General features: G+C 42.9%; 1 protein-coding gene across 1 annotated transcript; it reads left to right on the plus strand.

The window, feature by feature from the left end:
* The first annotated feature begins 638 nt into the window (after positions 1 to 638).
* LOC126191114 (allergen Tha p 1-like) lies at positions 639 to 11,716 on the plus strand. Its single transcript, XM_049931855.1, has 3 exons — positions 639 to 755; positions 4,638 to 4,773; positions 11,484 to 11,716. Exons 1-3 carry the CDS (start codon positions 696 to 698, stop codon positions 11,678 to 11,680), a joined length of 393 nt encoding a protein of 130 aa, XP_049787812.1. The 5' UTR covers positions 639 to 695; the 3' UTR covers positions 11,681 to 11,716.
* Positions 11,717 to 18,317: the final 6,601 nt, after the last annotated feature.

An 18,317-nucleotide genomic window follows, 5' to 3' on the forward strand; every position in this document is an offset into this window, starting at 1 on the left:
TAGGTTTTGATTAGTTAATTAGCGAGTATCGAAATAGGTGACGTAAGTGGACTTATGTTTAAACTTGTAAACGTAGAAGCTTAAATTTTTTTCATCGTCAGGGATATTACAGCCTAAAATGTGATATAAATTTCACCTTGATATTTCTAACCATTCTTTTCTTGAGAAAAGTGATTTTAACAGTGCGACAGACAGGCACCCAGACACGTAGACGCAATAAAGTGATGCTATAAGGATTTCTCTTCTACCGACTGAGATGTGGAACACTAAAAGCCGGAAGAACATAGACTGAGAATTCGTCTAGAAAAAACGAGTTACTTCGAAACTCACAAAATTTAATACCAAACCTTTGGAAGGTCCTGTACAGACCTATAGAAACGACTGGTTTTGGTTGGTACCTGAACCTAGATGTGTCTTCGGCAGTTGGGTGAGACGGTGGAGATGTTTGAGGAGACTAGGTCGTGGCTTGTAATCAATGTGGAACACCGGCCGTGGTGGTGGAGGTGGCAACCGGCCGTGGCCCGCGGTGAATCAGTGAGGCTGTGGCGTCGGGTGTACGCCCCCCGCTCCCTCCTCCGGCAGCCAAAGCGCGATACGCCGCCACTCCAGGCCACGCCAGGCCAGCATATAAGCCGCGCCAGCCGTCACTGCGCCACAGTCAACAACAGGTAGCTCACAGCATTGACACCAGCAGCATGAACCGTCACGTAGCTCTGCTCCTCTGCGCCTCCGTGGCGCTCGTCGCGGCCGCCGAGGTAAGCATCACTTCTCGTCGCAAGTGTAACGCCGCGTTTCTAGTGCACAGTCTTCAATTAAACACAGTCTTCCATAAGCACCCACAATTCTTGATACACAGGTGTCCACAGTGCTTTCAGGTAGCAAACTTACTTCGGGTGCACCATAAAGGAACTGCTGTAGGACCTTTGTTTTCAAATAAGTTTATAAGCAGCCTGGTGGGTAATGTCCGAAGCTCCATGCTGACATTCTCCTACAATGATCTACTGTACGTGGGTCCCAAATATTTCAGATATCTCATTTTACAGTTTCTTAGAATGCCGTACTTCCAATACGGTATATATGCCTTAAAGTTTGTAAGCCTTCCTCCCTTCACCAGTCTTCTTCAAAACCTACCAGGTGGTTATAATTAAAGTGCAGCTACTCAGAGAAGCACAGTGTCGGCTGTGATTATCATACGGCACCGACACTTGGTACATATCCTGTTGCTTTAAAGTGGAACCGATTTACGCTGGAAAAAGAATTAGTTCCAATTTTGGCCAACAGTTGCAAATCTGGCACTGTGAATGCAAGAAGTATAGAAATGTTACCATATGTAATGGGTTAGGAACAGGACATGGGCATAAAATGTTAAACAAGTGAGAAAGGAATAATGTTGACCTTATTATTTACCGTTGCTTACACAATTTGTTCAATGTGAGCGCCGGAAACGATGGCGAGATATTTTACAGGGTTAGAGTTGCACCTTGTGGCCAAATTGGGAACTAATTTTTTCCAGCTTAAATAGGTTCCACATTAACGCACTAGCATGATTACCAGGTCTCGCTACCATACAATAATTACAGCCCACACAGAACCGTGAGTAGCTTCAGTTTAATTATAACCACCCAGCAGTTGAATATGTCATACGACAACTTATTTTTATTCAGTCTGTGAAACTGGCAGCGTCGTTTCCATCATGGTATCGAAAATTGCTTCCATATTTAGATATATTTCTATGCTGATCTGAATTTTACACCTTCATTAAAGACTTGTCCTTTAATTTTTCTTCGATTTTTGCTTCCATATTTCAGGCCGTAGTTCATTCACATTCACTGGTAGGCATTTAGGCATTCTGATTTGAGAACGTGCTGTAGTACCTAGTTTTGAGATTCCTGTAAACGCACTTGTTTTGCTGTTCTATTATGTATTCTCGCCCTTCCGCCGTAAGGAATATTTAGCGACAATAGTGATGTAAGCTAAGACATAATTTGTTGTTACGGTATTCAGTGCAAAGACCTATGTAGCTGTTCCAGTCGTGAATCTGCGTACACCTCTACGTTTAAGGTGTGTGACACTCCGTATTTCGACTTACAGAGCGACGCTTTTGTTTTTCTTAATGACAACGACCAGCTCAGTAGTCCTCATGTGGAATTCCTAGTCGGGAACTATTTTACCTCCACAATATTTTGTCAAAGGTGCTACCATGATCAATAAACGTTACATTAAAGCGGCATGTTCTGGGCAATTATAATGGCTGTAGACTCCCATCCTTTTCCGCCGATCACAGTACCAACACAGCAACTCCTTGTTGGCTTATATCAGATAGCAGCATAAGTCATTCAGACTGTTGCTCCTGCAACTACATGCAAACGTTGCTGTACTACTTCCGGAACCATCTGCTAGTCTGGCCTCTCTACGGATATCTACACGTTGTGGTTGCACGAACCGTACGGTGTCTGAATCGTAGAGGAGCACATGTTATCATGAAGCCCACTGTTACCTTAAGAATGGCAGCGAAAGTCTGGTGTATGGATACTACCTAACACTTATGAAACGTACTGAAATTATCCCGTCGCCACTACTGAGCGCAAATTATTCACTTTAAACGTCAACCAAGCGACCTGTGGATAACTTTCTTACTTTTATAGTCTTCAGTATGTTTTTCGCGGTTTGTTCAACGGGCAGAGATCAGGGAGTGTCAGTAGGGCACATAAACTATAATTGCAACTCGACTAACAATTTCAGTTACAGTAAGCACGTTAGGTCGTAGTAGCAATAGGTAAATCACAACTCAAGGCGACAATGACAAATATGTTTATCGCTAGGAAAATAATTAATTTAGAAAAATCAGCTTGTACGACAGACAAAGATAATAGACTACCACATTGGCCACGGTTATTATCTGTGGCAATGCTGAATAATTATCAAAGAGTTAATAAACACTTTCAAACAAATAAAATGTATTTGTGATAAGACAATACGAAAAGGGAGTCTCTAATTCGTTGCATTTGTAGAATATAGGTCTGCAGCTGGGCATCCATGATGCCTTTTTGCCTATGGTAGTTGAAAATCTCTTTTATGTTAAAATTTTCCACAAATAGTGAAGTTTAGCGCAAAATTGTTGTACAATGTCAGAAACTGGTTAAAAAACCTGACTGACCATTCCGAATGCACAATCAAAAGCCATAAAGTAAAAGATTATGGAAAGCTCAGATGTACACAGAAACCAAAGACGACAGTGAGCTGTCATTCTGAACAAAATGATTGACAACGAACACACAAAAGTAATAAGGACCTTAGCGAAACTTGCCTCTTCTCTCAAAGCACATCACAAGCAACAGATTCCATTTAGTTTTATTTACTATAGATCCACTTTTCGTAGAAAATGTTATTTTTGCAAACGTATTAAATTACAAACCGAGTAACTTTATCCAATATCATTCAGAATTGAAAATCTGTCATACGCTTTAGTGTTTTTAATTAAATGGATGACATATTTGAAAATCAGACCAAACACATCACTCTTTAACGTAAAACACTGGAAAAAATTAACATCTTCATAAATAGAAAAACTATGTAATACCTCTCTTAACGAGGAAACGCTAGGTGCTTGTAACATCTCTAGTGAAGTCTGTAAATTCTGAATGTATTTAGTCAAATTGCAGCGCCCTCGAGAAAGGTAGGCAACGAATATTAAGGGAATATTTCGCCTTATGAATCCACCAAAAGAATTCTGAACAAAAAAAAGGGTTCAAATGGCTCTGAGCACTATGGGACTCAACATCTGAGGTCATCAGTCCCCTAGACTTAGAACTACTTAAACCTAAGGACATCATCATGCCCGAGGCAGGATTCGAACCTGCGAACATAGGAGCAGCGCGGTTCCGGACTGGAGCGCCTAGAACCGGTCGGACACCGCGGCCGGCTCTGAACAAAAAGTAATAAATTAAAACCTACATACTTCTACATCGATGATTTTCCAAGAACAATGTAACTAGATCTAAACCTGCGATCCAACAGCTGATGAAGGAGCAGAGCCTCCAAAATACGTCGTAAATAATAAAAGAAGAAGAGGAACTTAAAATTTAGTAACTGTTTACCATGGGTCTCTATTTATGTTTAAAACAGGGTCACAGTAAGTGCCTGCACAGCATGTGTATAAGTAAAGCAACAGAGTTCTAGTTTGAAATACAAGTGACAGTATCAATGATCAATTTCCGCTGTCATTTCTTGAGTTTACTCTTCTTCTTCTTGTGCTGTACCTGAGTTAGGTGACAAAGTTTTATGACGTGGTCGTTACGACAGTTTCATCTTTTCTACATGTAAAATTAATTCCGTAATCTAAGTACACTCTTAGCCAACATTTATTCCATACACACATACCAATGTTTATTTTAGTATATATGTCTTCAAAAACTCATTAAGAAAGCCTTCAGAGATGTACCGAGTGACGTGGAGCACTGGTAAGGTGCTAGGAACGTTTTGGGGAAGATGGTGGCTCCAGTTCCCCAACAGGCTCCCGAGTTACAGTTTAAAGGGATTGCCAGGATGGTACCTTTGGAAGGGTTCGGGCATTATCACCAGTTTTATTCGGGAATACGAATTAGAGTGGTTACAACGAGTGGTGTGCTGTGTTGCAGGAGAAGTACCCGGCCACGTTCGACAGCCTGGACCTGAAGGAGCTGCTGTCGGATGAAACTCGAGTCCAGGATGCGATGCACTGCCTGCTGGAAGAAGGAGACTCAGCGTGCAGACCCGCCGGGAAGGCGCTCAAGGGTGAGCCCCATCATAGTCTACACTCCGCTACCCAGTAGGATGGCATAGCCCACACCACACCGAGCGAGGTGGCGCAGCGGTTAGCATACTGGACTCGCATTCGGGAGGACGACGGTTCAATCCAGCATCCGGCCATCCAGATTTAGGTTTTCTGTGATTTTCCTAAATAGTCCAGGCAAATGCCGGGATGGTTCCTTTGAAAGGGCACGGCCGACTTCGTTCCCCGTCCTTCCCTAATCCGATGAGACCGATGACCTCGCTGTTTGGTCTCTTCCCCCAAACAATGCAATCCAGTCCAATCCCACACCACAAGCTCACACACTCAAAATGAGACCCGTGCCATGAGTACAGTGAGTCTGTATTCAGTAATTGGGTAGCTCCAGATGGCAGTAACGGGGTCCCAATGGAGCAATGATGACTGGATTATGAGTGTTCCCTGAATTTAAACAAGTCTGCTTGGAAATAAATATATGGGTTGGGATAAAGGTATAAGTCAGTCTGAAATTCCAGTCTACTGTGGTTGATACTGCAAGAACTATATTGTGCACATTGAACAACCTCCGAGACCATACTCTGGTTCCATACAGGACATTAATTCTTCTCCCAGAATACATAGTGCTTATTGGTCCCCAGCGTAAAATTAGAGAAATCCTGGTTTACTGCAGTACTAGTCATCTTTCCCGAGGCACGTACAGTTGCTTAGCTGTGCAGCTTATCTCCTTCCCCTGTAACGCAACGCCAGGCGACCTATATATCTTCTCCCTTAGTGAATAATCTAATATTATTTGTTATACGTGGTTTGCAAGGAGAGAAAGCGGAATTATCTTGGTAGCGGGAGTGGCGATAAAAACCGGCACAGTCAATGACTGTTGGTCCGTCACTAACAGAGTGATGTGTGGCCATGGAAAGAAATAAACTTATATCAACACTAGTATTTACATTGGTTAAGAATGCCTCTTTTAAAAAGATCGAACTCCTTAAAACGAATGTTCCGTAAACACCGGTTCAATTACAGATCACGCATTATCTATTTAAGGCTGCAGAATATGGACGCCGTTCATTAGCAACGCCTTATTAGCAACACCCAAATTCATTTGGTGTTACTCGTTAAAATCCAGGAAAACCATTTAAAACAATGTTAGGACAGAGAATAATAGTAATACTGAACAAAAGTAACACAGCTTTGGAGCGTATTAACCTAAGTTGTACAAAGATTATCAATATCACCTTCTGCTTTCTGTACAGAGAGGAGTGAGGTCCAGAAATAAGTAGTACAAGAAACTGAACTAGTTTCAGCAAATGCTTTATAACAAAGGCACAACGAAAGGTTGACATAGGGGTTACAGTTTTATACATCACCTCATATCTTGAGACTGTGGATTCTCTTTCATATAATAATGTTCTATTACACGCCACAGGATGCAGACAGATATAACCACTGCAGAAATCAGTGTTGTCACCAGTGGACTAGTAAATACATAACAATTAGGTCGATTAAAATGGAATATTGTTTATCGATCACAACCGTTAATTCTTCCCTACGACATGTGTTGAATTGCTCTATAGTACTCAATTATATAGGATGGCCAGAAAGAGTCTGAAAAGCTAGTAAAAGTGTTCCAGGGTAGCTTGTGCTGAGAAACAACTGTTAAGAATGATATTCCAAACGTTGCGCCGTTTCCGACTTAATTACCTTTGAAATTAGTGAATCAGGGCGTTGCGCGAGCCAGAGACGGTGTCGCCAAACGTGTTCCTCATTTGGTTTCCTAAAACCGTGAAGAGAGCGATACAAAAGTTGAACATGGGACGGTAGTAAGTGTCGAGCTCGAGGTAAAGCGTGGGCTATCATCTACGCCGGATTATCTAACTACAATGCTAATTAACTCCGGAACAGCGTAACTTACCGAATTATCACCTGAACAATTATTTATTAGCATAACCTCATCTGCAACACCCTTACAAGCTTTTCAGTCTATTCCTCACCACCCTGTGTATCATCAACCAATAATAACTTTGTCCGGGGACATAAATCAGCTCAAAATACTACACACACTGTCTCTAAATGAAGGAAGGAATATTAATTGGTTGACCAAAGCATAACACATTACATTAAAACACTACTCATGGTGCTAACTCAACTTCAATACTACACTACTGGCCACTAAAATTTCTACACCACGAATATGACGTGCTACAGACGAGAAATTTAACCGAGACGAAGAAGATGCTGTGATATACAAATGATTAGTCTTCAGAGCATTCTCACAAGGTGGCGACACCTACAACGTGCTGACTTGAGGAAAGTTTCCAACCGATTTCTCATACACAAACAGCAGTTGACCGGCGTTCCCTGCGGAAATGTTGTGATGCCTCGTGCAAGGAGGAGAAATGCGTACCATCACGTTTCCGACTGATAAAGGTCGGATTGTAGCCTATCACGATTCCGGTTTATCGTATCGCGACATTGCTGCTCGCGTTGGTAGAGATTCAATGTCTATTAGCAGAATGTGGAATCGGTGGGTTCAGGAGGGTAACACGGAACGGCGCGCTGGATCCCAACGGTCTCGTATCACTAACAGTCGAGATGACAGGCATCTTATCCGCATGGCTGTAACGGATCGTGCAGCCACGTCTCGATCTCTGAGTCAACAGATGGGAACGTTTGCAAGACAACAACCATCTGCACGAACAGTTCGACGACGTTTGCGGCAGCATGGACTATCAAGTCGGAGACCATGGCTGCGGTTACCCTTCACGCTGCGTCACAGACAGGAGCGCCTACGACGGTGTACTAAACGACTAACCTGGATGCACGAATGGCAAAACGTCATTTTTTTTTATGAATCCATGTTCTGTTTACAGCATCATGATGGTCGCATCAGTGTTTGGCGACATCGTGGTGAACGCACATTGGAAGCGAGTATTCGTCATCACCATACTGGCGTATCACCCGGCGTGTTGGTATGGGGTGCCATTGGTTACACGTCTCGGTCACCTCTTGTTCGCATTGACGGCACTTTGAACCGTAGACGTTACATTTCAGATGTGTTACGACCCGTGGCTGTACCCTTCATTCGATCCCTGCGAAACCCTACATTTCAGCAGGAAAATGTATGACCGCATCTTGCAGTTCCTTTCTGGATACAGAAAACGTTCGACTGCTGCCCTGGCCATCACATTCTCCAGATTTCTCACCAATTGAAAACGTATGGTCAATGGTGGCCGAGCAACTGGCTCGTCACAATAAGCCAGTCACTACTCTTGATGAACTGTGGTATCGTGTTGTAGCTGCATGGGCAGTTGTTCCTGTACACGCCATCCAACTCTGACACAATGCCCAGTCGTATCAAGGCCGTTATTACGGCCAGAGGTGGTTATTCTGGGTACTGATTTCTCAGGCTCTATGCACACAAATTGCGTGAAAATGTAATCGCATGTCAGTTAGGGTATAATATATTTGTCCAATGAATACCCGTTTATCATCGGCATTCCTTCTTTGTGTATCAATTTCTATGGCCAGTAGTGTATTACGTCTTCAACCCCGCCTAATGACTGTAGTGATGGCGGTATAGCAATCCATCAGGTACTCAGAGGCCTACGCTATCGTCCAGTTGTTTATTGTTATTACCGTTAAAAATTGCATTTAATTTTAAATCTCACAAGTCGACACCCTACTGAGCCAAAATTTTGTGCCCCAAATTAGTAGCCTTTTCGTACACTTTTGGTACGTAATAAGGAAGTGTGCGAGGCAAGAATTTTAAAAGTCCTTGTTTGGTCTGTGACGGTTTATGACACCAAATCTCTACTCACTGGCCACGAGTTTTCTGTAAATCACGTGACGCAGAAATGTAGGGGCGGAGCTGGCACCCTGAAGCGTCACAGATGCGTTCCATTGGTGTCTTTTCATACGAATTTGCTGACCAACATACCAATGTGAGTTCACTGTCTTGCTGCTAAAACTACTGTAGCATGATTCTGGTCTTGAGACGCGGGCAGTTATACTGCTGGAAGACGCCGTCACCATCGGGAAAGACATCAGACGTAAAGGCGATCTGCAATAATGTTATTGTGGTCCACAGCTGTGATGGTGCGTTCGATTGTTACCACAGATCCTATGGAGGAGGCCCAAGTAAAAGTCATCCATGGTACGCTAGGCGGTAACCTTGTGCGATGCACGTTCTCTTTGATCACGCTATATCCGGGCATTACCGTCGACCTGGAGTAACAAGAAATGTGATTCAGCAGACCAGGCAACACGCTTCCACTTGATCCACGGTCCAATACTGATAACGGCCTGTCAATTGCAGTCACAATTGGCGATGTCGCTGTTTCGGCATGAAAACACGTGCGGGTCACTCCTGCGGAGGTGGACGCTCACTGGTGTGCTGCGAGACACTTGTACCCGGAGAGCGGGAAATCTCCGAGCTCCACGTTATGTGATGAAACGTGGACATCCATCAGCTTGTGGTCTACCCGTAGTTTCACAACCTTCAACCAGTTTCCGTACCGGTTCACGACTTAATAACGCGAAAAGCCGACCACATTCGCTGCTCCATAGATGCTCTTTCCGCGGCGTCGAACCATGTTATGGTCTGCCCTTCGTCAGAGTGGCTTATATCATTGGACTTCTCCATGTCGTAGGCTACGACGCGAACTTACTCTCGCAGTGCTTCCAGCAATAGATATTACGTCGCCCTAACTTTTCGTACACAGTTAATCACAAGTAAATGCCTAATTACCACTGTCATTCTCCGCTAATTGATCTTTTCCTTTGCTAGCCTCAAGTTTTGTATCGTCAACAGTGAAAGATGGTATTCTGTCTACCCTATACGACTCACCTTATGACACGTCGCTAAGGAAAGATGTACGAGGCCTGGATGACTCCCTAATTAATGTCAGAACCACATTTCCTGGCCCTTCTTCAGCCAGTCGATGCTTGTGTTTTGACTTTAGTTAACTTATTCTAAAGGCACTTGAAGCCCTGATATTTCTTCAAATCGATTAGCGTAATAGCTTGTTTCGTATTGAATTACACTGTCTATGATCGTGAATTATCCGATTTTACACATGTATTCAATGTTTAGAACTATTTTACTTAAATCATTTTATTGGATATCTAGTTATTACTTTTCAACACAAAATTAATGCACTAGTTTCCACCCAATAGGCTTCTATATCGCATAATCTACTGCCATATGCCCCATAGAATTTGGCATTCGTAAGCGGTGGCTTATTATTCTTAGTGTTTATATGTTTATGGTGCAAGAGTTTCAGGATGAGATAGATGTGATGTCTTCCCGTATTTCATTAAAACCCTGAGCAGTACAGGAACGAAAAGATTAGAACCAAATCCCAATACCTCTGAGTTCTATGTGCTTACTGAACAGTTTTGATACTGAAACTCCTTGCCAGAATGAAACTGCGATAACGGGACTCCAGACTCCGACCTTTGCCTTTCGCGGGCAACTGCTCTACCGACTGAAGTTTCCAAAAACGTCTAAAGTGTTACACCGACCAAGCTATCGAAGAGTGACCCACGAATCGCCCTCACAGCTTTAGCTTCGCGAGAATCTAATCTCCCGGCCCTATACACATTTTTAATCTCCCAGGAAGTTGAGAATTGTCGACTGGAAGACCGCCCTCTTCGTTCGCCACTAAGTTATAAGGTTATTCAGCCACCTGTTTGGAAAATTTTTCGTAACTAGCATTCCGACGTGAAGTGTGTCATGTCCTAAGCATATCTACTGAAGGTTGCTGACTGATGCGTTCGTAAACAGTTGACCCCACTTCTTGAGTTTATCATGACAATGAGAAGTGAGGAAGAGGAAAAATGTTATAAAAATTTCAAGTCGTGTGCAAACAAGCTAAATCTTGAACCAAGTTTCAGTGACAGTTTTCACTGCAGGAGTGTCTTATTTGGTCAATAATTACAAGATTTCTTTCTTTCGAGTCTATTCGTAAACGTCTCTATATACCTTACAATGTAAACCTCTTCGAACTGTTAACGCTTGTGAACTTGTACCAATACTTTTTTGGAAGAAAAATGGATTCTGTCGAAAGATCGTCTTCTCTGCATGTCTTTACAACAAGTGTTCTTTTATCTGTATATTTATCCACAAGCTGTATGATGGTGAGGTAGTTATCTGTAGGCCTAAACTGGAAAAGCTACTGCTGTCGTAGGTATCCCTACGTAAAGCATTTGTAGGAGTTACATCTTACAATTCTGTCTGTAATCCTGTTGTTCTCAAATATTTATACGTCCTCGTAACAAAGTTAACATGTAAACCAATGTTCCATTACGTTCATGACTTAATGTTTCCCCATAAGAAGTCGTAGTAGCGTGGTTGGTACCTAAGTTTTTCTTTAATGGCGTAGTTTCTGCTGCAGTACACTCAATTAGCCAAATAGCTATGTTTTAAAACGCCTGGGATCCATCATTCATCTTTTGTCGTCGGTTACCGCCTTGATATTGCGGACCTGATGTCAAACGACAAGTTTTGAATCTGGGAATGTGACTGTATGGCAGAACTGTTGAGATGACGCGGTAGTATTTCCAGAATAATGAAGGAGTATCTGTGTTTGACGCCTGAGGACACTAGCGACTACGTCAACAATTTACGCACTGCTCACCCAAATCTACACATTCTAAACAGACCACCATCACGAAGCACAACTCAATTCTACGATTGTAACCGTATTTTCCTTTGCAGAGGTGCTGCCCGAAATAGTGCGTACAGACTGCGCCAAGTGCACTGAGACACAGCACAAGAAGATCGGAGGTTTCTTCGGAGAGGTTTCACGCCGCCACCCAGACCTCATGAAGAAGCTGCTGGACAAGTACGACCCATCTGGAGAATACAGGAAGAAGTACGCCAAGTCCTGGGCCGAGCACGGCATCCACCTCTAATCACCATCATCCCTTGTAACTCATAAGTTTAATAAATCTATCACCTACCCTATAATGTAAAAAAATCATTTCGACCTACCCACAAACACGGAAAAACATGGAGCTGCTAAACTCGTTTGTTCTGTGAACACAGACACGAGCTGCTTTCACCTCAGTGATGAAGCAACATTTGATTTCAAAATCTGCCTCATTTGCACTTATGGATCTCAAGAACCAAAAGTCCATCATTCAGCATGAAAGAGACTAGCTATAAGTGAAAGCGTTTTGTTTAATTTTTGATGACAAGGTGTACCATAAATTCTTTTTGAGGACACACACAGTAACTGGAAAGATAGTCATGGAGTGCCACAGACGTAGATTTTTCAACAAATTGAAGAAGACACTAGTGATTTCCTAAGCAAACAACAGGGATTCTCACTTCACTCGCACTCACCAGGAAAGCATTAACATGTGAATCTTTTTTCTTTTAGAAAATACAATAGTATTGTATAAAAATACGATAGGAAGAAACATGCCAATTTCACTACAGAACCCCAAGATATTATAATATGAAAAATTAGAACTCTTTTTCCTTAAAATAGAATTTAGTGTCTGCTTGGAGAGCACAAGGTATTAAAGCGAACACTCCAAAATTGTGTTAAAGACTTTTCCAGGTAGTACAAAACGAGTTCAACTTATCTTGTGTGTAAGTTCCGTTCACGGAGTGGTTTCCGATGACGCATTCGCACACAACGGTTCCCACAGCTAAAGCCTCGCTAGCGCGTCCGCTCGCCAGACGCCGGAGGGAAAAACAGTGTATCGGTAGACTGCGAAGGCGGAAGCAAGGATCACAAGCCCCAACCAGGCTCGAAAACTCACACATTACAAGTCCCTCAAAAATTTTAATTTAGCCTAGATACATACAGTACAAACCATGCACTAATAAACATTAAATTACGGACACCCCAACTGCGCGCACACCAAACCAAAGCCAGCCGGTGTGACCGAGCGGTTCTAGGCGCTACGGTCGCAGGTTCGAATCCTGCCTTGGGCATGGATGTGTGTGATGTCTTTAGATTAGTTAGGTTTAAGTAGTTCTAAGTCTAGAGGACTGATGTCCTCAAATATTAAGTCCCATAGTGCTTAGAGGCATTTGAACCATTTTGAACCAAACCAAATTACCACAGCTAAGCCCCCCTACGCGCTGACACAATTTCATCTGAGTATACAAAATATAAATTACATACACATAGGAGGTTACAGCGAAATCAAGTGAATAAAAAAATTTAATTATTGAAACGCTCGGGTCAAAACTACATCAAAAATGCCATGAAACTAGTTCAATAAATATCCAACTATAAATCTGCCATATAGTCATTGCTTATACGGTGCAAAGACAGTATCCAGATCGGCAGTGCGCAGAGTAAATGTCAGTACTGAGAGAGGGTCAAATAACAAACACCCACATTGATCACTGATTGTCAAGGTAACAATGTCAGTGAATCATCTCGAACACTGGGCCGGATAACTTGAATTACTGTTTTGCACCACTCTGAACTTAATGGATCGTAACATCGACAAGCGCAATGAATCATGAACATGAGTTCGGAGTTGCCGGAGCAAACAGGAAACTGCACTTATAAACAACTTCAGGCTAAACACACCTGCCGATGTAGGGGCCAGAAAACACGTTAAAATAAAACGACGTAGGCGCAGGAAACTCAGCTTAAAACATTTGAAAGAGTCCACTCTTGACAGCATGATTTCTCCATTTCGCAGATACCAGGTATACGTAGCAACCGTTGACCCTGCCGCCGCCCCCCCCCCCCCCCCAATTGTAGGGGCCTTGGTTCCACGCCTAGTCCACCACGCACCCCACACACCGCAAGTACTGCTGACGCCGGCCAAATCGGCGACCACTTCGCTAGGCATTTGCTGGCTCGTAGTGCTCTGACCTCTTTCCAGAGACCCCTTTTCTCTCTCGAAGAGTGCGCCACATCGTGCTAGAGTTTAACAGATGACCGAAGATCTAAACAGAGGGCAAGAGTCGGTATCCAGAGAGCCACCAAGACTCAAAGCTGTTCTTGTAATTTGTCTTTAGTTCCACTAATGATAGCAATGTAAACAATGATATACTGTCACCCTGAATTTTAGTCTCACTGCTGAACCTTCCTTGTACTGCTCCTCGCATACCTGGTGTCCCAGCTTGGCGTGCTTCAAGGTTCGCCGGACGGTATGGAAAGCGATGGCGACCGCTGGGCAGTGCGGCTGGTCCCCTGTGGGCGCTGCTGCAAAGACATGACCCCCCCCCCTCCCCCCTCGTCACCGTCCGCGTGTCAGCTTATTGGCTCCTGTGGCTGTGGCTTTCCTTTAAAGCCTGCAGCGCAGTGGTTTTAAGTCAGTTGTGATTCTCTGCGCTGCTGATTGATCTCCATACACACCGTTTTCTTGCTTCTGAATTCGCTACGTCTTAGTTTTCGATCTTGATTTGAGCGCTGGACTCGTTGTTATTCTGTCTTGCGTCCCCCTTCTCTGCCAGTCTTTCGTATTGTCGATCTGTTACTCTCTGGCAGTTCGCTGTCGATGATCTCTGCCAGTCGGCCAGTCTCCGCTGGATCTCGTGTCATTTCCGGTTTTGTCTCATTACGGTTCTATACCACGTACAGATTGAACAGTTGGGGAGGAAGACCGTATCCCTTTCTAGTTCGATCACTTCTTCCACGCCCTCTCATTCTTATTGTGCCTTCTTAGTTGTTGTCTGTGTTGTATATTACACATCTAGCTCCACAAGCTTTTGCACATTTTAGATGGTCGGACACGATTTTCTAGATCTTATGCGTCGTTTAAAAGTGTCTTAATTTTTCTTAAATCTAAACGTCGTCGTCAATCACAATGCCAGAACTGCTTTTCTTGAGACTTTACCTTCCGTAAAGAGAATTTTATGATCTAACTAGTCCTCACTTTTCTTTTCAATGCACCAGTTCCTGTCAATGTTTTCGGTGTTTGAGCCATTATATTATAGTTCTCACTTTCATTGGCCTTGATATTTTTGTCATTTTGTGGATGATACACTCCTGAAAGCATGTGTCTCATAGATTCAAACACCACAACGTGAATAATCCTTCTGTAGGAATGTTTATACCTCATGCTTTTTTTGTTGCAAGTCTCACAAAGGTCTCACAAACTCTAAATTTAGATACCCTAAGTGTTAAAAATCACTATTCATTTCCTTCTCCATCTTGTTAGCAGATTTCCTACATTCTTAGTGATCTTTAACCCGTTAACTGCTAGCGACGTATATTATCCGTCCACTGTCGTAGTGCTATGACGTACGCTGAGATGACAAATGTCGTGGGGTACCTCCTAATATCAATTCGGGTCTCGTTTGGTCCGACGTAGTGCAGCAACTCAAAATACTGAGCCATGCTGTCCCTATTTTTTTTTTTTTTTTTTTGGTCATCAGTCAACTGACTAGTTTGATGCGGCCCACGACGAATTCTTTTCCTGCGCTAACCTTTTCATCTCAGAGTAGCACTTGAAACCTACGTCCTCAATAATTTGCTTGACGTATTCCAATCTCTGTCTTCCTCTACAGTTTTTGCCCTCTACAGCTCCCTCTAGTACCATGGAAGTCATTCCCTCATGTCTTAGCAGATGTCCTATCATCCTGTCCCTTCTCTTTATCAGTGTTTTCCACATATACCTTTCCTCTCCGATTCTGCGTAGAACCTCCTCATTCCTTACCTTATCAGACCACCTAATTTTCATCATTCGTCTATAGCACCACATCTCAAATGCTTCGATTCTCTTCTGTTCCGGTTTTCCCACAGTCCTTGTTTCACTACCATACAATGCTGTACTCCAGACGTACATCCTCAGAAATTGCCGGCCGGAGTGGCCTTGCGGTTATAGGCGCTCCAGTCTGGAACCGCGTGACCGCTACGGACGCAGGTTCGAATCCTGCCTCTGGCATGGATGTGTGTGATGTCCTTAGGTTAGTTAGGTTTAAGTAGTTCTAAGTTCTACGGAACTGATGACCACAGTAGTTAAGTCCCATAGTGCTCAGAGCCATTTGGACCATTTTTTTCCTCAGAAATTTCTTCCTCAAATTAAGGCCGGTATTTGATATTAGTAGACTTCTCTTGCCCAGAAATGCCTTTTTTGCCATAGCGAGTCTGCTTTTGATGTCCTCCTTGCTCCGTCCGTCATTGGTTATTTTACTGCCTAGGTAGCAGAATTCCTTAACTTCATTGACTTCGTGACCATCAATCCTGATGTTAAGTTTTTCGCTGTTCTCATTTCTACTACTTCTCATTACCTTCGTCTTTCTCCGATTTACTCCCAAACCATACTGTGTACTCATTAGACTGTTCATTCCGTTCAGCAGATCATTTAATTCTTCTTCACTTTCACTCAGGATAGCAATGTCATCAGCGAATCGTATCACTGATATCCTTTCACCTTGTATTTTAATTCCACTCCTGAACCTTTCTTTTATTTCCATCATTGCTTCCTCGATGTACAGATTGAAGAGTAGAGGCGAAAGGCTACAGCCTTGTCTTACACCCTTCTTACTACGAGTACGTCGTTCTTGATCGTCCACTCTTATTATTCCCTCTTGGTTGTTGTACACATTGTATATGACCCGTCTCTCCCTATAGCTTACCCCTACTTTTTTCAGAATATCCAACAGCTTGCACCATTTTATATTGTCGAACGCTTTTTCCAGGACGACAAATCCTATGAAGGTGTCTTGATTTTTCTTTAGCCTTGCTTCCATTATTAGCCGTAACGTCATAATTGCCTCTCTCGCCCCTTTACTTTTCCTATAGCCAAACTGATCGTCACCTAGCACATTCTCAATTTTCTTTTCCATTCTTCTGTATATTATTCTTGTGAGAAGCTTCGATGCATGAGCTGTTAAGCTGATTGTGCGATAATTCTCGCACTTGTCAGCTCTTGCCGTCTTCGGAATTGTGTGGATGATGCTTTTCCGAAAGTCAGATGGTATATCGCCAGACTCATATATTCTACACACCAACGTGAATAGTCGTTTTGTTGCCACTTCCCCCAATGATTTTAGAAATTCTGATGGAATGTTATTTATCCCTTCTGCCTTATTTGACCGTAAGTCCTCCAAAGCTCTTTTAAATTCCGATTCTAATACTGGATCCCCTATCTCTTCTAAATCGACTCCTGTTTCTTCTTCTATCACATCAGACAAATCTTCACCCTCATAGAGGATTTCAATGTATTCTTCCCACCTATCTGCTCTCTCCTCTGCATTTAACAGTGGAATTCCCGTTGCACTCTTAATGTTACCACCGTTGCTTTTCATGTCACCAAAGGTTGTTTTGACTTTCCTGTATGCTGAATCTGTCCTTCCGACAATCATATCTTTTTCGATGTCTTCACATTTTTCCTGCAGCGATTTCGTCTTAGCTTCCCCGCACTTCCTATTTATTTCATTCCTCAGCGACTTGTATTTCTGTATTCCTGATTTTCCCGGAACATGTTTGTACTTCCTCCTTTCATCAGTCAACTGAAGTATTTCTTCTGTTACCCATGGTTTCTTCGCAGCTACCTTCTTTGTACCTATGTTTTCCTTCCCAACTTCTGTGATGGCCCTTTTTAGAGATGTTCATTCCTCTTCTACTGTACTGCCTACTGCGCTATTCCTTATTGCTGTATCTATAGCGTTAGAGAACTTCAAACGTATCTCGTTATTCTTTAGTACTTCCGTATCCCACTTCTTTGCGTATTGATTCTTCCTGATTAATGCCTTGAACTTCAGCCTACTCTTCATCACTACTATATTGTGATCTGAGTCTATATCTGCTCCTGGGTATGGCTTACAATCCAGTATCTGATTTCGGAATCTCTGTCTGACCATGATGTAATCTAATTGAAATCTTCCCGTATCTCCCGGCCTTTTCCAAGTATACCTCCTCCTCTTGTGATTCTTGAACAGGGTATTCGCTATTACTAGCTGAAACTTGTTACAGAACTCAATTAGACTTTCTCCTCTTTCATTCCTTGTCCCAAGCCCATATTCTCCTGTAACCTTTTCTTCTACTCCTTCCCCTACAACTGCATTCCAGTCGCCCATGACTATTAGATTTTCGTCCCCTTTTACATACTGCATTACCCTTTCAATATCCTCATACACTTTCTCTATGTGTTCATCTTCAGCTTGCGACGTCGGCATGTATACCTGAACTATCGTTGTCGGTGTTGGTCTGCTGTCGATTCTGATTAGAACAATCCGGTCACTGTACTGTTCACAGTAACATACCCTCTGCCCTACCTTCCTATTCATAACGAATCCTACACCTGTTATACCATTTTCTGCTGCTGTTGATATTACCCGATACTCATCTGACCAGAAATCCTTGTCTTCCTTCCACTTCACTTCGCTGACCCCTACTATATCTAGATTGAGCCTTTGCATTTCCCTTTTCAGATTTTCTAGTTTCCCTACCACGTTCAAGCTTCTGACATTGCACGCACCGACTCGTAGAACGTTATCCTTTCGTAGATTATTCAATATTTTTCTCATGGTAACCTCCCCCTTGGCAGTCCCCTCCCGGAGATCGGAATGGGGGACTATTCCGGAATCTTTTGCCAATGGAGAGATCATCATGACACTTCTTCAATT

Source organism: Schistocerca cancellata, chromosome 6 (assembly GCF_023864275.1).
Source record: "Schistocerca cancellata isolate TAMUIC-IGC-003103 chromosome 6, iqSchCanc2.1, whole genome shotgun sequence".
Lineage (NCBI taxonomy): Eukaryota > Metazoa > Arthropoda > Insecta > Orthoptera > Acrididae > Schistocerca > Schistocerca cancellata.